General features: G+C 43.8%; 2 protein-coding genes across 5 annotated transcripts; both read right to left on the bottom strand.

The window, feature by feature from the left end:
- Positions 1-1,186: 1,186 nt before the first annotated feature.
- Positions 1,187-22,069, bottom strand: LOC124473550 (semaphorin-4G-like). 4 transcript variants are annotated; one of them, XM_047029109.1, is made up of 17 exons: positions 21,957-22,069; positions 18,820-18,877; positions 18,565-18,702; positions 14,318-14,466; positions 12,230-12,292; positions 11,883-11,981; positions 11,373-11,466; positions 11,185-11,298; positions 10,295-10,449; positions 9,563-9,738; positions 8,798-8,936; positions 7,701-7,923; positions 7,490-7,605; positions 7,242-7,396; positions 6,609-6,670; positions 3,615-5,628; positions 1,187-2,018 (listed from the first exon to the last, which is right to left on the bottom strand). In XM_047029109.1, exons 3-16 carry the CDS (start codon positions 18,686-18,688, stop codon positions 4,625-4,627), a joined length of 2,673 nt encoding a protein of 890 aa, XP_046885065.1. In that variant the 5' UTR covers positions 18,689-18,702; positions 18,820-18,877; positions 21,957-22,069; the 3' UTR covers positions 1,187-2,018; positions 3,615-4,624. The 4 variants fall into 4 exon arrangements, with proteins under 4 accessions (XP_046885065.1, XP_046885064.1, XP_046885063.1 ...); XM_047029108.1 differs by having other exon boundaries at positions 18,820-18,880; XM_047029107.1 differs by having other exon boundaries at positions 18,565-18,877.
- A 939-nt stretch (positions 22,070-23,008) lies between these two features.
- LOC124474149 (serum amyloid P-component-like) lies at positions 23,009-23,779 on the bottom strand. Its single transcript, XM_047030066.1, has 2 exons — positions 23,704-23,779; positions 23,009-23,619 (listed from the first exon to the last, which is right to left on the bottom strand). Exons 1-2 carry the CDS (start codon positions 23,759-23,761, stop codon positions 23,105-23,107), a joined length of 573 nt encoding a protein of 190 aa, XP_046886022.1. The 5' UTR covers positions 23,762-23,779; the 3' UTR covers positions 23,009-23,104.
- Between the last annotated feature and the right edge of the window lie 1,089 nt (positions 23,780-24,868).

Below are 24,868 nucleotides of genomic sequence, written 5' to 3' on the forward strand. Positions count from 1 at the left end.
CAGCTAGCTCATAATAACTACGTATACACTTAAATTTGATAGAGCATTTTTGAAGTGCGCTTCCATAATCTTATGACTCATGTTTCATTTGTCGTATTATCCAGTCCTGACTATTATAATCGAATAAAATGTCAGCAGCCCATTGTATACGTGTGAGTGTATGTGTGGCCAATGGATTGTCATTTCTCATCATGTCAATGCCATCTCTCCACCTCTGACAAATTGGCAGTCACATAGTAATGGGATGCACAACATTGTAACTCCTACAGCAGTTTAGATGACAAGCTGTGCATGACAAACACTTTGTGTGTGTGTATCTGTGTGCATGTATTTACAAAACCCCTCCATTGCTCCAGCGACAGGCTTGGTCAAGTGAGAACAGAGGAATAATTAATGAGGTGGATGCTGGAAGGACATGAGAGGAAGATCAGATTATACCCATTTCTCCTCAGGGGCTCATCCACTTCTCATCTCTTCACTGCGCTCTGGGAAGGTTAGAAACCCTGGTGTATGAGTCCGATATCCCCACACACTTTAACTTTCCCTCCTTATGTTCCCTTAGGAGTCCCTGTCCCTCTATTAGCTGCTGTTGGACACCAAAGCCCACCGAGAGACCATGGCTCCTGTCTCTCTGACCCAGTGTCTATGGAGCCTCCAGTGAGGCTGAGTGTCCATGCTCCTCTACAAGGCCGGCTGTTGATCCACTAAATATGGTGTACTGATGTTATGCAACTAAAGGCACTCAAGGTCTCTGAGATTCCAAGGTCCAACACTGTGAAAACACGGCACTGTGTTGGGGTCTGTGAGTGAACGACAGCAGTTTTTTTCTTCTTCTAGGAAACCACGTAGCATACAGATCAAGTTGTTCTTGTTGTCATTACATCAGACGGTCACCTCTCTCTTCGATTTCATGTGAAACATGATTGAACTTCTAGATAACGACTGACATGCGTGTCTGTCCTTCGTTCCGAAATATTACAAGCAACTTCTGAGGTACTGCCTTTACAGAGCTGTCAAACACCATTGCTGCATTCCAGGGCCTGATTCCAATATACTAGCAAACGGCTTCCTTTGCATAATGCCTAGTACCCAGCTGTGTCCATTTCTTTGACAGTGTCTTCCGCACTTCTCTCTACTTGTAGTCACTGATGTCACAAACACAGTTACTGAAAGAGACTAAGGCAAAGAGGATGAATCAAAGTTTAATTAAAATTTCTGAGTGTGAAATGTGAATGACCCACATATACAATAAGTGAGCAGCTGAAAGCCTTAAGATAACTAGAGGACATTGAGTTCATTGGCAGTTTAATGTATTCATCAAGTTAAATATAATGTCGTGCATAAACAGTCGGGGATTTTACTAAGCGAGCCGCGATGAGAAAGCTAATTTGAACAAATTAGGACTAATCAAATCTAAATCAAACATGGTAAATGAGTGGTGAGAAACATTTCTCTGCATGCTGTAGTCTATCATGCCTCTACAGTGTATCAGACTAGTGCAACACTAACAGACAGAGACATACACACACCAGAGGGCCACACAAGTGGCTTTCCAAAACAACAAAGTACAAAATGGCAAAATAAATACTTTTGTCCTCTCCTTCAAGGAATACATGAGCCAGTGGGTCATCATCATTAGTGGGTTTAATATTGTGTCGACCAAGAGAAAAGGGGTGGAGATGTGACACCTAATCAACCGTACTGATTGGAGGAGGAGGGGGGGAGGGACTTCTGGTAACCCCTACAGAGAAGCATGCATATAAATACCCACAATGCCCTGCTGTCCTATCAAAAACAACAGCAACATTGAGAATGATTTCCCCCTCTCCCCTGAACAAAGGATGCTGTGCTCAGGATGATCCTGCTGTCCAGCGATGGTTATGAGAAGCTGCTCAGCCCTCTCAGAGGGAGTCTTCTCTAGCCAGACCTCCCCCCGCCGGTCAGCTAATCTTGCAGGAAACGATAGATGCAGGAAAACAGAGATGGAGATCCCGTTTGACCAGCAACACTTCTCAGGCCTGTTGGAGGGAGAAAAATGAAGAGATGGCGAGGTGGAGAGAGGATGTGGGGAGAGAGCAACAGCGGAGAGAGAAAAACAAGTACACCCACATTAAAAAAAGGCCTCTGTATTCTGCTTCCCTTCCTGTTTTGATGTCTGTTGAGGAGATGAAAAATAACGCATGCAACGAGATGAAAGAGCTATGGTTAGCATCAGACCTGTCCCACTGAGCCATGTGCTTAAGCATCCCCACAGGAATACACCATATTAACTGTGCAAATAAAACGGTCAGCCCTTCTTAAATCTCTCCACCAGAGTGTGCGTTGATAGGCCGAGTGGACAAAAGCCTAATGAATGCAACTCTCTCTGATAGTCGGTCAGCTTCTTCAGCTTTCATCTCTGAGATCAATGCCATCACCCTGCGGAGTTTGGCCCCCAACCACCCAGTGTTGCAGGATCACAGCAGCGAACACAAATCTATCAAAACATCACATGCTTGTCCCGGCTTGTTTGATTCAATAAACAGTTTGTGTACGCGTGTTTGTGCATGTGCGTAACGGAGAACAAACCGGTGCGTGTGTTTCAACGGCTTTGCTGACAGGTATGTTTGCAAATGTGTATTTTCAAGTTGGTCCAGCATGCGAGAGTTCCTCTCCTTTTCAAGGGTCTAATGGAATACCAAAATAACACCATCTCTGGAGGCCATCTTACTGAGAGATACCGGTCAAGGCTCTCTCTAGCACATCCCTTTCTCCCAGTAGGGAAAGCAAGTAGAGGCACCTTGTGTGGCCGGTCGTAATTAGCATAACTAAGAGAGGAGAGAGAACTCTCTCTGGACTAGCTTCTGAAGACGCAAAGAGAGGGGTAATTTTGGAGAAGAAAAGTCAAGGAAGAAAATATCAAGAATTTGTCGAAAATTGTGAGAACCCCGGCGAAATATGAGAATGTTGGTATTTTTCGTTTAGAATTCAAGTACAGGAGGGACAAGACAAGGAGAACAGCGAGGCTGGGGACACCTGAGGTGTATCAGCCTCGCTACGTGTGTAACGTGCTGCGGTGTTATCGTCCCATCTCACCCTCTGCCTGTAGCAATTATGTTGTCACGGCCTGCTTTACTGAATGTGACACTCTCTATTCTCTAGAAAGAAACACACCCACTATCGGGTGAAATGATTGGTCATCATAACACTGTGTCCCTCCTCATCCATCCCTCCCTAACTACTCTGGAGACGACAGGCGCACAACACACTACAAACAGGTATTTAACCTAGCCCAGACCATTACCCAAACCTTAAATCTCAACTGTGAGAGTATGACTCAGAAAGTTCATTCCAAATTGTCTGTCTGTGATGACTGTGGCCGTGTAGGGCTGCTGTGGCAGTGGCTCATCAAAAGGTTCATTAGGGAGCTGACATATCTTCACGGGTGTCAAACAACAGGATATGGCTTAATGAATACAGTGTGATGTTTGAACTGAGTTGGGATTGTTTTCTATGTTTGTTCATTGAAATATGCGTGTGGGACAAGGGTGGATTCTGAGACTTTTAATCTAAGTGCTTGGCTGGCAGCTTGCCTGTGAGGAACAACGTGCTTCCGGGGAGTCAACACTGCTTACCTCATGATGTTCCTTAGCAGCAACATAGATTTTGCCCCAGACCTGGTTCTTGCGTTGTTGGCTCTTGACTGTGCTTGTGATGTTCAGTCCCTCAGAATCCCTCTTGCGCTTGAAGTGTCTGTTGGTGCATCCCCAAATATTGTAGGGAAACACTCTGTAACAAGGCTTTCACAACCAGCTTTTAAAGTGCACCAAGACTGTTAATACTGTAAATGTTCTTTACAAAATAAACATATTTTTTATCAGGTGATTCCTTTAGCTGTGTCCTGGTTTGAGAGTGGCCTGTTAATATCTATGTACATATTTTGGCTGTTACTGAAGTTAGTTTTATCAACAAGTAGTTTGTGGCACCTCAGTATAAAAATGTTTTCTGTATGAAGTCTGTTTAAAATCATGTAGACTTTAAAATAAAAAATAAAATCGCCTCCGTTTTTAACACATTACGTGTGATTGATGCCCAGTTTTGTTCTCATGGACATAACATTCCATTCCTAAAGTGGGGTTCCCATGGTTATTGTTAAGGTACATGTGCGTCATTCTGCCCAGGATAGACAGATTGACCCCCAAACGTCCCTTCTCCAGGGGGTTCTCTAGTAGAGTATTGACCTGGACTGAGCCTTATTGACACTGTGCTTGCCTGGAGTTCTGTTGAACTGAGGTAGATTTCCACAGTCTCTTATTGGCAAGCTTATCTTTCGTGAGCCACCTTCATCGGGCTTTTCAAAGTGGGACAGGGAACTGTGATAGGACACTGGGTGTACAGGGAAGGTCATGTACAGTGTGAATGGGACTCTTCTTGTGTTTGTGAGGTGTTAGTAAGTGTCCACATTTCAAAGTCAAAAATCTCAACAGGACAAATGTCCCCTCCGTGAAGGCAATCTGCACTGATGGCAGAATGGAATGGATATAAAGTCTGGACTTCAAAATAGGCACTTCAGCAGCAGTTGGAGTCAGTTCAGTCCTCCAAGTCACCAGGGCATGCTAGCACCAGGAGAGCGTGCTCTCCTTCCCTACACGGAGCTCTCGTCCGGCGTGGGCAGCAGCTGAGTGTGTTTCCTCTTCTCCAGGATGCGGTTGAGCTCCTCTGTGAAGGAGTAGAAGTGAGGGGAGGTGGCGTCCGCGTCACCCTGCCTCAGGAGCACGTAGCTGTTCCCGTTCATTCTCCGAAGGACGCTGGGCAGCGTGGCCGACAGGCCGGCCGGGAAATCGCACCCTGGGGTGGACGGCTGTGACGGCGGGGGCAGGGGCGGGGCCGGCGGAGGAGGATCCTTATTGGGTGACGAATGCCCCTCCCCTGGGACGATCTGGAGGAACCCTCCGTTCGATTGCTTGGCGGCGCCGTTGCAGGTGCCGTTGCCGTTGCAGTGGCTGGAGATGGTCTTGAGCTCCAGGTGGGAAGAGCTGCGCTGATGTTTCCTGTTCCTTTTGTGTCTCTTCCTGTCTGGGTAAGCGGCGGAAGCGGCCCGTAGGGAGTATTTTCCCCTGCGTCCCGCCCGGAGGCAGAAACCCACATAGAGCAGAACCACGGTGAGAACCAGACACAGCCCCCCCAGGATGGTGATCAGGGACAGGTACACAGCTTCCATGTTCCTGGGGGAGAGCAGCTCTGAGCGGGGAGGCAGGGGGGCTGGGGGTGGTGGCAGGGGCCTCTCTGTAGAGGGAGGCTGGGTGGGTAGAGGGGGAGTGGTGAAGGTGCCATCCTCATCGGTGTCCTCGGTCAGGACAACGGACGGAGGGGGGGGCAGGTCCGAGCGCACGATTACGTTGTAGGTGATAACGGCGACGTGGACGCCGTTCTCGAGGGAGTGGCAGGTGTAGAGTCCTGTCTGTTCGGCCCGGGCCTTGATGATGAGCAGGCCGTCAGTGCCGGTCCTGAAGCCTGAGTCCAGACCGTAGCCCTGTAGCTCCTGACCCTCCAGGGTCCAAACTGGGGTTGCCAGGTTGGAGCTAAACTCACACTGGAGCAGCACGTCGTCTCCCACCATCACGGAGCGATGGCGGTGCATGACCAGGTCTGCAAAAAGACAACCCAGATTAATTGAGACAACAATTCGAAAACTTGTTACAGCCTCTTAAACCTGGAAAACGTGTGTTGAAGTTCTTTTGATGACAAATGTTGCACTGTCTAATCAAAAGTGATCAATGGACAACCAAGATGACTGCTGAATGGGAATAATAATCTTTTAAAGACCTGAGGGATCATAAATTGTGAGTTTGAGATTGAAATAGTGTGTGGTGTCAATATAGCTGCTTTTTTATAGAATATAAAACAGTTGTCTCAGGAGAGATTTGCTAAATGTGATAAGAGCTACACAAAAATGGTAGTGCGGCAGAAACTTCGCATAATCAGCTTTTTAATATTTTCCTCAAACCATGTCATGATGTTGAGACATACTCTATAAATAATGCGAACATTCTATCTTTAGTTCTCAGTAAAGCCTGTTTTAAACAACAAAGAATCTTCTAACACTGAGATACAGAGGGAGAAAGAGACAGAGAGAGAGAGGAATAGAGAGAAACGAAGACAAAAAAATTGACGGGGAGAAGGTCAGTCGGAAAGTGAGAAGCATTGACATTAAGATAAAATAACGTATTGGTGAGCACAAACAATAAAGGGAAATCAAACTTTTAGACTCATCTTTAAAGGTAAGAGTACATGTACAACTGGAAGATCTAAGTTCATAACAACAACACTTGACAACTACAATTGGCAAGTTGACTAAAATCTAAATGAACAGAGAAAAGGGAACCCCAACCCTAAAATCGAAACAGAAAAGAACAAAACATACATTTTAAGGATAGAGGAAGGAAGGACAGAAGGAAGGTAAGAAGGCAGGAAGGACACTAGAAATGAAAAAAAAAATTAAGGTAAGAATAGAGAAGGACAACAGAGACGATAAAGAAGAAATAGAGAGAAAGAAGTTGAAAAGAGAGAAAGGATGGAGACAGATCGGAGAGCTGTGTGGAGGCAGATTAAAGGGGTGAGAAGCGTACCGTCTCCTGTGTTGTTCTCACAGCCCTTGTTCCCATTCTGGATGTCCTGGATCAGATAAACCCTGCAGAAGGAAGCATTGAAATGATCCATTCTAGATCTATAGTAGTTGTACAGTTGGTGTACAGATGTCCAGGATCCACACATCTATTTCCACCACCCTATCTGCAACAGTATCGCCGGAACACTTGGAAGAATAACGGTCCACCCCCAACATTGTAAACAGCTAAAACTACCCTTCAACCACCAGCTATAAAAAGCAAAGCGTAAAAGGAAACACATTCATGTAATGTTCAGTCGCAGTCAAGAACCAAACATTTTCAGCTCTGATTGATTTTGCGATTGAGGCTGTTCTGAATGCCGAGATAGACAAAAGAAAGAGAGATGGAGATACACAGAGTAGATGGCTAAATTAAATCAAACAGACACAAGGGAATCAGCAACAGTCCAATCAGTCTCTCACTTGCTATGTCTCTATTTCTGTCTGCTTAATTCTAAATCGCAGTTTAATTCTCTATCCCCTCTCTATTCCATTCTCTCTCTCTCTCTCTTTATCTTTTACCATATTTCATTTTATCTCTGTTTCTCACTCTTCTCCTCTCACTCCACATACACATATACGCACACACGCTAACCTCTCATTGTGTGTTTGTGTGTCCACACACTCTTCCCCATCCCAGGCACAGAGCGGGTCCCTGGCGAAGACACAGTCATAGCAGGAGGTGTACCTAAGGCAGGTGGAGAGGGGCAGCTGCACCACCCCAGAGGAGCCTCCAGCGTACACACTCATCTGGAGGGGAGGTGATAGGAACTGTGAGTGCGTGCTCCTTCCTGTTTAAATACACTTGAATAGTCAGACGCCAGAGGTTGTGTGCTATTGTACCAGTGTGGAAGAGATGACGAGGCTGTCGACAGGCTGCGGTTCTTCAAACAGCTGCAGTTCCTCTATGATGTGGAGGTGACCTTTGACCTCCACCGCCTTGTGCAGCCAGCCGTCGTCTACGAGACAAACGGTACGTGACGCTAGTGTTGCTGACAGAACACGCACGCGCCAACACAATTGCAACCAGACACGCGCGCGCACACACACACACCTGTCCCCATGAAAAGCATCGGATACACCTCCCCATCCAAGGCCTCAACCCTGTGAGCAGCCATCTTGGTGTAGTCTGTGGTCTTTCTGAACAGCAGGGGACGCCTGTCCGCGGGCCGGACCTGCTGGGCCATGAGAGGGTGCCTCCTCACGAAGTTCAGCACATCATCCGGCAGAGCGTTGGAGGAGTTGATGCCCCTGGCTCTCAGCTGGTTCGTTATACACTGGCGAGAGAGAGCGAGGGATGGAGAAAGAACGAGAAAAAGAGGAGAAGTGAGCAAGTGCAAGAGACAGGGAGGGAGGGAAGAGGCGAGGAAGACTCTTGTCTCGTGGCTACGGGTGGAGGACTGAGAGAAGGAAGGAGAGATGGACTACGGGGATGGAGGGATGCATTTGGCTTGGAGGAGGGTACTATCCCTCTGCCATGCATTAAGAGAAATAGTGTACTAGTGTGCTGACATGTAAGAGGCTTAGCTCTCTACACCTGACTAAGGGAACAAGTTCTCTGACTGAGTCCTCTTTAGGATGACTTTACTCAACTCGGTTAAGAAGCTTTTAGGCTGCCAGACTAAGACTCCAAGCCAATTCACTATTTCATTTCACAGTCAAGCAGAAAGTTCAAATTAAGCCTTTTTAAGTGTCAGAGCCAGTCGATCAAGACTCCACTCGCTAATGATGTCACGGCTCCGGGTTGCCTAATAGCGCTCCACTACCTTATTCTGTGGGGCGTTAATCGCCATGGAAATGGGTTTCAATGACTTAAGCCAGTTCTGTTTGAGCCCCTTCCTATAGTGCTACCACTCCGACTCCTTATCTCTGTCCCTCTATCACTCTCTTTCTCCCTCTCTCCATCCGGCCTTCTTCTGTTATCTGTTCTTAGCTGTGGCCATCTGACAGTGTGTGTGTAGGGGTGGGGGTGGGATGGATGGACTGGATGGGAAGATTAGGGAGCTCAGATGCACCCCATTACAAAGAGCTTACTGGTTGTCCTGACTTCAGAGGGAATAGCTCTAGAGATGTGTGCGCGTGGGGTGTCTGTGTTTGAGTGTGTGTGTGGGGCGTGTGTATGTGTGTTTGTGGTGTCCGTGTGTGACTCACTGCTCCAGGACGTGGTTCTGGGACCTTCCCTGAGTACTCGCTCCATTTGAAGCTCTGGTGCTCCATGTAGGGCCCCTGGAAGGCTTCCTGGACCTCGGCTAAAGAGAAGCGACACACAGCCGACGCCTTTACGTTTTTCCTACACGCACACAAAATGCAAGGACACAGCAACAAAGATCTAAGTGGTTACCAGCGAACAAGAATAGTGTAGCTCAACATGCTCTCACGCACATACACACGAGCACGCGCAGTGAGAAAGGCCAGCGCGTCGGCCAGGCACAATAACAGCAGTAAACCTACAGTGTTGCCATAGAGACAGCGGGGAAATAGATCACAGACTAACCTGGCGGAGAGAGAGAAAAACTGAAAAAGAAAGAAAGAAAGAAAAGAAGGTGGCAGGGGTGGGGGGTGCCAGGTTGTGACAAAGAGAAATGTACAAAGCTAATCAAGAGAAGTTATACATCATTTCTGAAAAGCGCAGAAGACAGGAGATGGAATGGAGAGAGGGTACGAAAAATTGAGTGGGCGTAGAAAAGAAGAAGAGAAGAGAACCTCTGAGTGGGAGAGGGAGAGAGGCGGCAAACTAGAGGATGATGGGGGCCCCTTGAGGGGAACAGAGAGAAAAAGAAGCGAAAAGGAGAGCGACCGGGAGATCACAGCTGAGCTATTCAAGAACTCAGTTGAGAGTACGGTCTCTGCTCTGTTGTTAGTGGCGAGAGCAGCCCCCTCCCCCCAGTCTCCACATCGAATGTAAACACCCCTCACCACTCTAGGCCGAAGATGCCGTAGAAGAGTGTGTCCTGGGGACTGTGTCCGTGCAGTGCGAACACACTCCTCAGAATGTTGAAGTGGAATTCGTATTCTGGCAAAGAACACACAAGCCTGGCCTTTAAGAAGGACGTCCATCTCTTCTGCAGAGTCAGAAGACCCCCCTTATCCCCCTGAGAAAGAGAGAGAGAGAGAGTTCAGGGACACAGTGTGTAAATGTGAGTGTTTTTTGGGATGCCTAGCAACAGCTTGGTTCTGTCAAATCCCATTAAGAGTGATGTTGAGAGAGGAGAGGTACACAGTGCATGTTGAGTGTTCTCAGCAGTCAAGTGTGTGTACCTGTTGTGCGTACCACCTGGTTCAAGGACTCGTGGGTTAGGAAGTGTAACTACATTGAATGTACACGCAAACACAAAAACACACACCCATAGGCAAAGCCAAAGGACACTCCTTTCTTTAAACTGGAGCAGAATACAGCTAGTCTCAAGGTTATTATTTATCACATATTTTGAAAACAGTGGTAATTGAGGCCATCCAACTTGTTTTCTAATACACCACACTCATGATCTGATGTTTAATTCAGTTCATTCATTTCAAATGGTCTCTTTGAGACGCGATTGGGTGTTGGCAAGTTCCCTGAGAAGAATATAAATGATAACTGGCGATAACCCACCAACTACACTGCCACCCAACCCCAAACATTGCAGATCCCTTCCCCCCACACCTCACCTTACACACCCGGGCCACGCGGGCCACCTTGTTGTTGCTGTACGTTGGCATCTGCTCCTGGCTGTTCTCAGTGAAGAAGAAGTAGATTTTATCATCGTCTCCGGTGGCACTGCCCTCGCTCTCTCTCACCAAGGCTGAGCCCACAAAGTCAGCCTCTGAAAAGCAAGAATGAGACTATATCCTCAGAATAGCAGCTACTGTTTAAGGACCCCAGTGCCCAAGATATATGGACTTTGCTAGCTTGTGTTAGCAAATTATATTATTTCTTTCCATCAATCTATGTATCTATGTATCTATCTATCTATGTATCTATCTATCTATTGTAGCCAGAAACAAGCTGGTTAGTAAGCGTACTCTAACACCCTAAGCCAGGGGCAGACTGGCTTAGAATCCCCGCTGGGCCGACGGTGTTGGGATGGTCCAAAATATCGGGCCATTTCTATCACTAACCGGCCTTCCCTCTGACATCGCTAGCATGTCATACTATTCCGTATTACACAGCTTGATAACGTATTTTGCTCCAAGACCTTTCGTAGGCTCCAATCACTGACTGACATTTATACTCCACCCTGCGATCTCTATTCACACTCATGGTGCCTATTTTTCGAAAATGTTCTGAAGTGTCTTCTGAAATGTGTTCATACGGACTTCGGAATTTCAACGTAAAAAATGAAACATATATGATCTCATTTCTTTGTAATCATCCAAAATAATGTGAAGTGTATGGGTATTTTTCCAAGTAGGCCAATGACTGGTCGATACGTACGATGCATTGAGTGGGCAATGCGCAGTGTATTGAGGGGCCGCACGCCATTTACTGAGTGGGCCGGTCTGACAGAATAACTCCCGGACCACTTTTTTCCCCCAGTCCGCCCCTGTCCTAAGCTCACCGTGTAGCCAGCGAGTGGGAGCCTCCTCCGTCCTCACAGTAGGGGAAGGGGAGTTACGGCGGATGTCTGGAAAGCTCCGGAACTCATACTGCGAGGCTGTGTACACCTGCTGGTCTAAAAGACAAACAATTAGTTCATCCAGTTATTCATCTCAAGAAATCGCAGACATTTGAAAGTGTGTTTGGTACCAATTATGAGGCTGGTGTAGCCTGTAGCAGGGTCGTAGGGACACTTCTCTCTGCCCTCCTCCAACAATGATGACATCTGGAAATTGTCCTCATCCTAAAGAGAGAGAGAGACGTGCCAACAGGTTAAGACTTGTTCCAGAGCTTAGGCGCCATATGATCTGGCAAAAAGCATTGTCAGTTATGCTAAAACATTCTCTTTTCATAGATTTTTTTTGTCATTTTTCAAGCAAAGAAACGTGAGACCAGTGCAGTGGATTTTTTTTTATCCAACTGATTGTTTACTACAAATTTAATTTTGTAGTAATTGACGAGTCAAAGTCATACTGAAATAGCTCAAATACAATCCCATTGTGAGTGAATCATAGATTTGAGTAACTGATGTAGTATTTTGTTGCATGTGAAGTATGAAAATGAGGACATATTAAAAAAAATAACTTGTTAGGAATATATATATTGCCTAAATGACAAAGGGTTAAAGGAATAAATAACATAAATTATGGACGGTCTTACGATGTATGCACACAGGGGGCTGAAGGCGTGGGTCCCACACATGTAGAGATGAGTGGAGTTGAACCTCTGGAGAAGGCGAATATGATTATAACACTCCGTCTGTTAGAGAGAGAGAGCAAACATCAGACACGTTCAGAGAGAGGGAATGAGACATTGCTAGATGAAAGAGGGAGCATAGAAGGAGGCAAGGGAAATGTAGAAGAAAGCAAGAGGGAGGGTGAAATGTACTACAGTACAGATAGATACACAGACATAGTACTTACAGTACAGAGAGGGAAAAGAAAAAACGAATTAAACATTAGTGCTTTTACTATCATGATTAGTCGTGTAAAAAGACCCTGACCTACCTTGTTGTCTTTCCCCTTGGTCAAACATTCCTGCATCTGCTCAGATGAAGCCTCCCATTCAATCTGACAGACCAGACAACACACAAGAGGTCATTTATTAACATTACTTTAGAAACAGTCATACTTCCCCTGTATGTTTTTTTTCAAGACAACATATTACACTTGAGCATTCTTCTAGCATTATATATCTATGTTGTTGAACAGTATAATACAATAGGTTTTTATGGCAGGGTGTATCCAGGTATCAGGTATAGCAGCTTATCAGGTAAAAAGGCATGGGATTTCTAGGGCTTTTCTAATCATTAAGGACCAGAAGTTTGATCATGCACAGTGCAACAATAACAACAGGATCTCAAATTGAACATGCAGAAAAGGTCAGTTTCTGAGGTTATAATCTGTAGTGCTTATTGGTTCCTCACACATCTTGAATTGTAAGACACATTTCTCAGATAACGGTTTGTGCTCGGATGCCCTTGTCCTCAGTGTGGGGGTTAAGACCAAATGGGGTCTTGCAAGTTTTATAGATTTATGATGGTTTTAACATCTTAAAACTCTTCAGAACAATCACCTCTCTAAACAGAAATCTATATACAGAGATCAATGGACACTTTAGAACAACTGAGCAAGTGATAGATTTCGTATTTTTAACAAAAATAAATATGTTATTGCTAATGTACATACATTAATTGATGTATGTTTACCTCAAATGTAATTGCAATATTGTGTAAACATGCAGAGACTCATTCCTTCTGACAGCAGCGTGACTGTACAATGTATCCGTGTTAGTAGGGGAGGGGGGTTGGGCTTCGACTGATTGGGTGAATTAAGTTGATGAATGTGTGAGTGTATATAATTATATTACTGAGATTTACATGAGATAGATTTTTTTTGTAATTATTGTAATAAAGTTATTTAGTTATTACATTTAAATGACATTTTGCTGCTAGTCTTGTTAATCTTGTTTTTGAATAATTGTTTTGAATGAGAGTTATTCTAGTTAATAATTGGTTTGTGTGAGTATGCAATGTGGATGCTTCAGTTTAGTTAATGAGTAGTTGACTGCCTGATTGACTGTGTGCCTTCTAACAGCTTGGAGGGGAAGGGAGGGGCCGGTTTGTGTGTGGGTATGTAGTATTCAATGTTTTATGTGTTTAGTTTTAAAAAAAATTCTGCCACTCACATGCCAAGTTCCCTTGTTTTGCAAGGACAATAAATGATCTTGAATCTTCAATTTTAAATTGTAATTACTATACCATCTAATGGCTGATTCATTCAAACATCTTCATGGAGGAGGGGATGAGACATTCTCTTAGTCAGTTGCAATTGTGCCTGAGGACTGAGCACAATCCAAACACAGCCACTCCTAAGAACAGGAGTAAGGCATAAAACCCTATGACCAACTCTGAACTTGGTCTTCAAGTCTTAAGACCTTGTCTTGTTCGCAAAGCACTCGGTTCAGCCCTGGCCTCTCAGACCCTCTAGGCTCAGGCCTCCAGTTTCCATTTCTGAACCCATCTCTAGCACTGAGAGAGACACATATTCTGCTGCTTCTTCAAGTCCCTAGTCTGGACCCTGCAGTGAAACAGATCACCAGTACCAGGTCTGCCTGACAAAACTAGGCAGATTAACAATGTTCTTTGAGAGTCTTAGAACACAGAGCTGTCTTCTCCACTGTCCAGTGGATCAACGGTACACAAAGGACATCAACACTGCAGATTACTAGCCCGATTCCCGAACCACTCAGCCAGCTGACTCCCACCATGTTTATTACATGTTTATTCCTGGTTCTCTTTCTATTAGTTTGTTACTGTACTAAAACCCAGTGAAACCAGTTGTTGTGTTGTCTTATTTTATCAGACAAACATGGGCTCCTCTAATTACAATAATTAATCAAAATCTCTGGTTGAAATCAGCCTAATCAATAGTGTTAGCTTTAAAATCCACCTTGGTAATTATGTAATTATAATAAATGAGTGAATTGCTTAGTAATATGAATAATTACATTACACATCCTGCACTACACTACATACTGTATCTCTCTATCACACACACAGACAAGTACACACACACACACACACACATACTCACAATTCGAGCTGTGTTGGCTGAGATGTCGGTGGCATTGAGGGCAAACACGGCCCCCCGGGCCCCCACATACAGAAGACCCCTGTCTTCTTCCAATAGTAGAGTACTGTAATTGACTGTAGACCACTGGAAACGCCTGCATCCCTGTAGACCTGAGAAGAGGAGAGGAGAAAGTGGTGTTTTACACTTTGCAAACACATATCATCCTCTATATGCTCTCACTGCATGAGTGTGTGAATTTGTACATGTTTAAGATAGCAGTGACAGTATCAATTAACCCACATCTCTCCCTTAGACACACAGACACACACACACATTAGTCTGATTCTAAGTCAGCTGTGTGACATTGGTTGTAATTGCCACACATGCAGCTAAACAGAAAGATAGTAAATATGACACATTGGCCAAAAACAAGGATAGCAAAGACTTCAGGGTACCAGCTAAACCTCCAGGGTACTAGCTAAGGAACTGGTATACAGTCTACTGCTATTGTCAAACCATTGCAAAATTCAAAGAGTTTGTTATCTCGCTCACACAATTAATTCAGAAATGTAGAGACCGGCTTCACCATGTAGGTGGAATAACTGCATAATTGATTAAGTGGCTGGTGCCTATAACCAATCGGGTGCTCTTCGGTAGTAAATGGGGTTGTGTGAAAAGAAGTTATTAACTATGCAGAGATTACAGTAAGAAAACCTAAATTCACGAGACTGAGATGGAAGTTCACCTATGTAGAGATAAGAAAATATATGATTAATATTAAGGATTGCTATATCTAGAACTGAGTTCAAGGATCCGTGGCTGTCGAAGCATCTTTATTCTCAAGAAAACCTGAACAATGAAAATCCAGGACTGCAGATGGAGTTTGGAGGGATAGAGGAACGTGTACTACCTCTGTGAAACCAACTGCGTGGCAATCTTTGCCTAACTACAAAAACGTACCATAGGTGGCATGAAAAATATAAAATGTCAGGAACTTTAGAGTTGCGTTACACAAGACCCGGGACATAATTTTGCTAGTAGAGAGGAACGCCCTGACTTGCTCCTGAATACACACAAAAATACCACAGTAAGATAACAAGGCATTTTACTGATGGTCTACTCTCAGACTTAACAACCCTTTACTATGGTTCAATATCACAAGGAAAAACTCCATAAGAAACTCCTGACACAGGGTTTAAAGAGAGACATCTAAACATATACTGAACCAAGACCAAGCATAATTCAAACATGACACAAGCTGGAGTAACATTTCAAGTACTCTGACTCAAACAGATACAACGACAGGGCAGCTTAGCATCAACACTGAGAGCCTGTACCAGCACAGCTGAGACAAGCAGCAGCTATTAAGCTCAAACAACTGCCACAGGACTAACGTAACAATGACGTAAGCAACCCAGACCTGGGACAGAACCTCCTCCCACAACACCCATGCTCCAGGAGTCTCTTTGTATACGTAACTCGCAGAAGAAAGACAATGAGGAGCACACACACATACGTGGACCCACACCAATTATGTTACGCCTCTGGGGCATAAGGAGAGAAAGGACAGGCTCCATTGTAGACAAGAGTTTCAGGTCCTGGTTAGATGCAAACATGCTCACATACACATACACAGTGCATTAACTGAACCAAGCCCTGGCCCTAAATTTGCTGAAGCTAAGCTAGTCAAATTTAGCAAAACAAAAAAACAAAGTTCTGCCCTTAAACATTACATTTATTAAGTTAGCAGATTTTCCAAAGTGACATGTAAAAATGTGTACACATTGCTGTCTAGACCATAGTTGAACAGTTACAGTATACATACCATGGCATAGTTTAACTATTCTACAACAACTTGCGGCCGAAGAGCATATTTTTCAATCCTTCCCGCCACTTTCTCACTCCGCCCTAGTGTGCAATGACAGAGGCCACAGCCTTGTGTGCTCAGGGCAACTGGAGCTATGCCCCTTGTAAAAGGAGACAACCTGAGCAGCGACAATCCATGTGTTCCCAGAGGGTGTAGCACTGAGAGTGATACACATAAGAATAGATATTCTACAAAAACTCCAGAGGTCTCAAAACACCATGAACTAGGTAGTGCGGTCAGCCCAGTACCTGAGGGTACATATAAGTCCTAAATATAAGAACAGGGAGTTCATCCAGTCCTGAAGGCAGGTGAGCTTCCTATTCTTCTGGATTTTGGATCAAGGAGAGAATAAAGGATCAACATTTGACGATCCCATCCCAACAACGGACTGTTCCAACTGCTACCATCAGGAAGACGGTACCACAGAATCAAAGCCTAGACCATCAGGCTCCGAGACAGCTTCTTCGGCCAAGCTTTCAGGCTTATGAACAAATGCCTCCGTTCTCCCCTCACATTTCCTATCAATAATATTTTTTATTTTATCTTAAGTTATTTGTATTATTATTTATATTTTACCTATCATCTTCAACTGTGCTGTCAGGACAATGCAATTTAAGTTCATATTTCTACTATTTGTATACAACTGGGTGTCAGAACTTCATTGACTTCTTGATTGGATATAATGGTCAGAGGTTCACTTAGGTCAGAGACCAATGACTGATATTAGGTTATTTCCTCCAGAAACACTTATTGAGTGACTTGTTGCACTTGTTGGTTAATTTTTAATTGATTTCACTACTTGTACTCGCTGTAAATTATATTATTGTTGTTTGCTTTTCTACAGGTACACTCGCACTTTTGAGGTTCATGTTGTTTAATTTGTCATTTGTTTAACTACATGCTCTTATGTTTCCTCCTATTGGCACTTATTTGCTTTTCACAATATATGCCTCGTGTTTTGGTTAACCGCAATGTTTGGGGGCTATCTCGTTGTTTATGATCATTGACCTATGCACTTTTGTAAAGCTTTCTCTTGGAAGTCGCTTTGGATAAAAGTGTTAAAGTGCTAAATGAATAAATGTAAATGTGATCATGCGGACCACAGGCATACGTAGCAGTAATGAGAAATCATGGAAGAAAGGGTTTGTTTATCCCTCCCTTCTCACTGCGTGTTCTCCTTTTTTCAGTTCTCTTCCTTAAATCCCCATGAACACCCTACCTCCCCTGAAGGCTTTCACAGGTTCACATCCCTAAATCTTCCCAGACAGTAAACCTGCAGTCTGATCTGTGTGAAGAGACTGGGGTGTAGAGTATGTCAGATCGTAGCGTATAGGGGAGTTTCAGCAGATTATTAGCAGGTGAGTTTGTGTGCATGCATGTACGCTACAACAAACAATACTCTTTAGTCAACTGCCTTAGGTTGCTAGGAGACACTCCCATTCAAGAGATTAGTGTAAAGTTTGCAGATGGAGGGAACTCTGCTGAGAAAGGTAGAATAACAAAGACACAGACTGGGAGAAGACAGGAGAGGGAAAGAGAAAGGGAAGAAAGAAGAAAGGGAGAGGAGAGCTAGAGAACAAGGAGAGAGTTCATGAGAAACAAAAAGTAAAAGGATATAGGGATTTGAGTATAGGGGTGATGAGGGGACAAATTAGGTGTGTAGGTCCCCTTTGAAACAGGTGAAAATACAGTGTTGAGTTACTGAAAATGAAATCACACCTGTGAGAGGAGGAAATGCAAAGAGGAGAGAGATAAAGGGAGTGGTATATAGATTGAGAGGAAAAGAACAGGACAGTGTTAACAGTGCCTGCAGGAGGGGAGGAGAGCTTGCACTAATGTGATCTCATAAGGGAGTAACAAACCACTGGCAGATTTGCGTTCACTCAGGCAAATTCCAACGGACCACATGAGCAGTAACGCAGGCACACAGACATACACACATGTGCACACACATAGACAAATGCACACAAAACACCAACGATAAGAAGAAACCCAGATTGTGAAATCAGATATGTACCTGGCATGCACTTTTGATAAATACACTGAGAGAGAAATGCACAGATAAAGAGAGAGAGATTGAAAGAGAGAGAAAGATAACCCTTTTCATACAGTACAGTCTGTCCAACTAAAAAGTCCCATACTACCACACAACCAGATAGTTGCCATGGTAACCATCACGGTTGCCACCTCCCTTTGACAGTATCAACCCTGTCAGCGGCTCCCGCTGTAAATATCTTATAATTCTACAATAGTCCACTACCTTAAAGCTACGTATAATTTTTGTTCCATAGCCCATGGCTTGGGGCAACTTCAGGTACAGCATTACTGTCAAGTCTAATTGCCATCCCACATTGATACCGGTCTGCAGATGAGCCTAAGAGACTGGGAGGTGTGTACTCACCACTGATGGGCACTGTGATCCGGGGGCTGACGTCCAGGTCCAGGGGGGGGCTGAAGGGGTAGCCCCCCCCTGCACATACACACCAGCTCAACAGCACAACCAGGGACCAGTGAGTCACACACATCTTGACTGTCAGGCCTGAGGGTGCCTCAAAACACACACACACACACTCACTCAATCGACTTAACATATACACATGTTTATCCTCACACGTAATCACTTATACAAACACCCACAAGAATCAGCCACACTCACACACACACACACGGGTAGGCAGGCTCTTCTCTTCATTCTCTTACGTGGGGGCGGACTCCTTCTGGAGAGAAAGCACAAGCAAAGACAAACAATGTTAGCCCTACGTTGACCAAAGACAGAGAAGATAAATGACAAGAAACCCAGTGACGAAGACAACAGCATAACAATTGCTAGGATAACCTCTAAATACAAAACAAACAAAGACCAATGTCAGCTTTGTCAGTTCTGAGAGGAAATCGGAGGCCTTTAGCGTCAGCAGCTAATATAACCATGTGAAAGGGTTTTGGAATGACACACTAGAATAGGGGAAAAGATTATACACAGTATACCGTTTATGGATAGGGATACACCTCTGGTATACAACATCTGTCAAGATGCCAGTATCACACTGTCTGTATCACACTGAATTGAGAAAATGTATTGATCCTTGAACAGAGTGGCATTTGACAGGGTTCTGAAGATGAGATTTACAGATGGGGGAGTGAAGGAATGGAGAAAAAGAAGAAGATATGGAAGGCGTTCTCTGAAAGTTGTAACTGGACTCTAGAACAAGCTGCATCTGACACCGCCTGGCTGAATACAAATGATTGCCTTTATCTTGCTCTATCCTCTCCCTCTCTTTGTCTTGCCTTCCCCTCTGTCCTAACTCATTCTCTTTTTCTGCTCAGTCGCTATCTTGCTCTCCCTTTTCTCTCCCTCCTTTCCTTCTCTCTATAATAACTGCCCAGTCTGTGATGAGCATATAAACACACTGACATATCCGTCAATAAAACAAGCTAACACTACTCACAGTGACCATGAAGACCTCAGAACTCAAAATGAAACTTATGCAAACAAAACTGAGCACAGCGCTAACACACCTGAGAGCAATACATTCCACAGGGAGAAATAACATAGTGACAGAATGCTGGATGAAGGTAAGAGAAGAGAGAGAATCAAAAAATGAGGAATAACAGTCATTGTAGCAGGAAAATATAGAATCCCTGTGCACAAGGCACAACAGAAGCACTAGAATTACATTACCAGGCACATTGTGAGGAGCATCCCATAATTGCCTCATTTAATTTAGAGAAAAGGAACTGATGTCTCTCATTTTTTTCTTACTCCCTTCCTCTACTACACAATATCTACTGCCTCGGAATCCTCTCCCAATTATTGATGTAAACACACACACACACACCCTCTCTTCCATAAAACAAACTCTCCAAGAAAGGAGTCTGCCTCCCGCTCAACATTGCAGAAAAAAGACCCTTGTTCTTGTTCTGAACCACAAACACACACACACACACACACCCATTAACAAGCATATTCACACACACGCACAGTCACACACTTATACACAGCTGTGTGCATGGACAGAGGCCTGTTGAACCTCACGACAGAATCTAAACAGCTCTACAGTGCCGGCACCATGACAACAGTTTCCTGGGCTGTTGTCTTAACCCCTATAGCAGCCCAGGGCTCCCACCAGAGGAGCGCACAGGTGCAGACATACACATAAACAACATAGATCAGGGATGCAAGAACCACAGCTGCATACATGGAAGCCAATGTTCCCATTACCCAGCCTAATGATCTTGGGTCTTCTAAGACGTTCTCGATGATCATGCCATTACAAAAAAAAAAAATCTTAATTGAAATTGCCTGCATAAATTAATATTTACATTAAATGAAACGAGAAAGCGCAGGGTCTTCCCCAAGCTGCACCAGTGGTTAGGAGATCTTCATCAGTCGGCTCAGGGTGGTACCGTCTAAAAACCCAGGCTGAATAAGATAGCCCACTGGTGGGACAGGACAGGATATCTCAATACTTGGAGGGCCCTGGCTCTGACAACTCACTTATTTCTATTTGATGAACGGTATAAACAGTCAATTTCAGTGTGTGTGTATGCGCACATCTGTTTTAGAGACCAGGGTACACATTGAGTGTGGCACTAGAAAGGATGGCAGTAAATACCATTACACTAGTGGATCCCATTGCACTTGTTTATAAAGGTCAAAGGATGTCTTCTGTCTACTGTATTTTGTCAGTGACAAACAAGAACAAACTGCTGAATGTTTAGTAAACAATCTCTCAATCTCTGTCTGTCTCATGCAAATCCACTGCATTATACCAGAGTGTCATAGTCTCAACATAATGGCACACAATGGACACTATGCTTTTGACGATTTACAGCATCACAACTGAGTTATGTGTGTCCAGATGTGACAAAAAGCATGAATGAATGATCAATAGACACAGCAGACAGTTGAGAGAGACGATAGGAAATTATTGGTGTGGAATTAACCCTGTTTGAAATTAGTCCTTTTTCTTTACAAAGTCAAAAAAGTTCATCACAGACAACTCTGGCCAGATGCTTGAGAGTAAAAAGCTCATCAAGATCAGACATTACATGGCTTTCCTAATTACACCTGTTCCTTCCTTTAAAGAGTAATAAAGGATCTGACGTCAATCCATAAGAGTTGGTGAAAAACCTGCATTGTACCTTTGCCCTCTCCTCTCTCTACTCACCAGTGTTGTAGATCAGGTGATCTGATGACAGCACTGCACATACAATACATGTGTTCAATTGCTACAATACATGTATGTGTTCATTTGCCACGTACGACTTTTTAATTCAACATAGTTCATCTGTAAACAATAAAATTTGATTTTAAACCAAATGTTATTCTATCTCATTTCCATGGGATTAAGTCCTTGCACACACAATACTGTTGATGATTCCAGATGTTGGTGGCGTGTGAGGAAATAATTTGATAGCTTTGGGACTATATACTAGCGTCACAAATACTAAAACCTTTTGCGTCTAACAGCAACTGTTAGACTCTCGTAGTTACTACCCTAACCCTTGAACATACCGCTCACGCATCTGAAAACTTGAAATGACTTGACATAAAGATACTTAACAGCAGCCTAAACAACGTCTCTGTCAACCTCACTTTTGGTCATTAACGAGTGTCCCCCCGTTAACTGCCCATTGTCTTTCTATAGCCACATCTACCGGAGTCTACAATATGGGCTACAGCAGCAGGTAGCCAGACATTCACAAAATGAATCACAGGCTACTAACAGCCGCAGTACCTAAAGTCCGGCGTGTTTTCCTGAAAAAATATTGAAAAATCAGAAAATGTCTTACGATTTTGAAAGTCCCAGTGCACTGAGCTCCCGGTGAGTGGACTTTCACCCTGTGGTGAAGTAGTCGTTTCTTACTGTCAAGAGAGAAGTATTGCTTCTGCTGTTCTGCAATCCTGCTCTTTCCGTCACAGGTGGTCACGCCCTCTCATGAATATTCACCTAACTGTATGTGCCTCCCAGCGGGATGATAAGTCATTTTAATCAATAGTAATCAACATTTCACAATATAACCAAAGTCGGTCGAACATTTGTCTCTAAAAAGTTATGTTTCATTCTTGACCATAAGCCACTGTTACATATGGTCACGTTAGAGATTGTGAGCATACATCTACCAGTATTGTATTTTCCTGTAGGTTCCCCCAACGCAATACAAGTACTATCTCAATGACGCTTTTTTGTAAAGGTAGCGGGTCACTGACATCTGCTGTATGCAGAGCGCATTACACCCAACAGTAAGAAAGGTTTGTCTTTCCACGGGTTTATGCACAATAATTTTAAAGCATACAGTACGAAAATACAATACATTTTGCAGGGAGTTTACTCCATCCTCACAGCATGGATAGAAAATCAAATGTATTTGTTCATGGCCCTTTTTACAAGCAATATCACAGATGGCTTCACATATACGCCCAGAGAACTCAGAATCAGAATCATCTTTATTGGCCAAGTACATTTCCACATACAAGGATTTTTTTCTGGATTTAATTGCTCTCAATGTACTTAAAACTGAAAAATATGCATGCAACAGTTTAGGATAAAATAAATAAATATAATATATAATATAATAATAAAATATAATAATTTGTCAACTGTTCATTAGAGTGACGGCAAGGGGGAAAAAACAGTTCCTGTGTCTGGTGGTATCGGTGGAACTGCACCTAAACCAACCTAAAATGGTCAGGGCTGGGAAGCATCGGACCAGCACAGTATCACAAGACACCCTGGTAGGTACAGGAAGTGACCGGGACCTCTCTGTGGTCCATCATAGGAGACTGACGTCCAGAATTGTGCTTTTCCATGCAAGTACTGCAATATAGTTTTTTTTTAGGGGAGTAATCTATTTTAGTATAATTGTGCAACGTAGGCCTACCATTGATTGGTACAACAATTGGTACCATTGGTACAAATGTTTTACACAAGTTTATACAGTCACAAAACTGTAATTTGTTCTTTCCGGTTTGCCATTTGTGTTTTCCTTAGGCGTCGGAAAACGAAACAATGTTGTCTGTTTATTTTGTTTAAAAAAAAGGCGTGATCCTGACCCACAATGATACTGGGAATCCCGTTGATAGAATACCCGGGGCTGACTGACACACTGTTGCTAGGCTTGCCGTTCAGCCACACCTGGGTCAGTCCTCCGCCGGTCTCCCAGGTGGCACAGAGAGAGTTCCACTCATTTGGCTTGCCTTTCAAACCAGAGATACCAGCTTGATTATTCACATATACAGAGTAAACACCATCCTTCTCACACCACAGAAGAAAGCTGTTGTCTTGCTCTGGGAGGGCTAGCGAGAAGAGACTGTACTCTCTGGTTAAATGGGTGGAGAAGCGCAGACACACAGTCACCATGTTGATGGGGGTCTGTGTGGACTTGGGCATGATTTTGACATGAGTGGTCTTGGACTCCTCTGGAAAGGTGAACGCACGCTCAAACAAATCTAGTTCTGGAGAGAAGAGACACATTTCAGAAATGGCTGAGTCACTGTGGCAAACTGGCAGTCCTCATTTAATAAACAAACTTTTCTTACCTTCTGTCCCTTCTAAGCAGCAGACCATCAGTGTGACAAGCCAAACCAGTTTCCCCATTCTGTCGTCTGTTTCTTTGAGCCTGACTTCTTGATGCTGCCCAACTGGTATTTATGGGGAAGCTTGTTCAGCCATGGCACTGGACCTGGCACTGGACCTGGCAGCTGGTGTCACTCACGCAATCACTGCAGATGTGCTGATTGAAGGTCTTGTGTTTCTTTGGGTCCTGGGGAGCTATACTGGGTCGTTACCAAGCGCCGCGGTAGCCTGCTAACGACCCCTCATTTGAATCAGGTGTGCTGAAGAGGGAAACGTGTGATCACAACTCAACCTTATGTGTGTGTAATATAAGAGCTTGTTCAAATTAATTTTAAACAAAAAACGATATATTTGAGAAAAGAATAGTGATAAATGAAACAAGACTTTTAACAAGTGAAATGAAATTAAAAAACAGGTCAGGGCTGTTTACAGCAGGCACCACAGACATATTCCTCTGTCACTTGGATCCGAGCACAACCTTGATGGAACCATCTGAGGCAGTTGTCACAGCCAACCTGAGATTTTGGATAAACAATCAGACAAATTTGTGGAACGATAATGAATGATCAAACATTAGGAATGGCAAAAACTGTCACAGTCATCTATGATAAAATTACCTCTTATACAAAGAAATGCCAATGCTTCATTATAAATGTGTTTAGTTGTGAAAAAATATTGTATTTAATACCAGTTTACAAGCTAGTACCCAGTTAGTGTCACCATCCAGATTGTCCACATCCCTGCATAGTTAGGGTGTGTCAGATCTTATAGCCCCAAGATATGGGGGGGAGACGATTTTTGCAGGTATGAAAAACAGTGTTGCCAAAATCCTGTGGATTTCTCTGTCTCTCTTGCTCTTTTTACCATGACAAAAAAGAAAAAAAGTTTATTAATGGCAGAAAATTCAAACTAGTATTGAACTACTAGAAGCAAGACAATTGCAAGCCTTTAATAGAGTTTTGTAAAGCTTTGTAAAACAGATTAAAGCCACATGGTAGATATCCTAGATTCTGAACATTTTGTGGAGTACGATTCTCCCGTCAACAAAGTGTGTACAGCATACCACACCGGGGAGATCAGAACGTGGTCTGGGAAGTCGACCGTTAGGTTGAGGTCGAACATGGGATA

The sequence above is a fragment of the Hypomesus transpacificus genome, chromosome 11 (assembly GCF_021917145.1).
Source record: "Hypomesus transpacificus isolate Combined female chromosome 11, fHypTra1, whole genome shotgun sequence".
NCBI lineage: Eukaryota > Metazoa > Chordata > Actinopteri > Osmeriformes > Osmeridae > Hypomesus > Hypomesus transpacificus.

Bases quoted from the DNA above. Each gene is read 5' to 3' on its own strand.
- LOC124473550 (XM_047029107.1), bottom strand. From the start codon at position 18,754: ATGTTAAGTCGATTGAGTGAGTGTGTGTGTGTGTGTTTTGAGGCACCC. The intron at 11,299-11,372 runs GTACCAAACACA...TTTGTCTTTTAG, and splicing joins CTACACCAGCCTCATAATTG to ACCAGCAGGTGTACACAGCC. The intron at 7,397-7,489 runs GTACAATAGCAC...CCTCCCCTCCAG, and splicing joins TCGTCATCTCTTCCACACTG to ATGAGTGTGTACGCTGGAGG.
- LOC124474149 (XM_047030066.1), bottom strand. From the start codon at position 23,761: ATGGGGAAACTGGTTTGGCTTGTCACACTGATGGTCTGCTGCTTAGAA. The intron at 23,620-23,703 runs GTAAGAAAAGTT...TCTTCTCTCCAG, and splicing joins CTGCTTAGAAGGGACAGAAG to AACTAGATTTGTTTGAGCGT.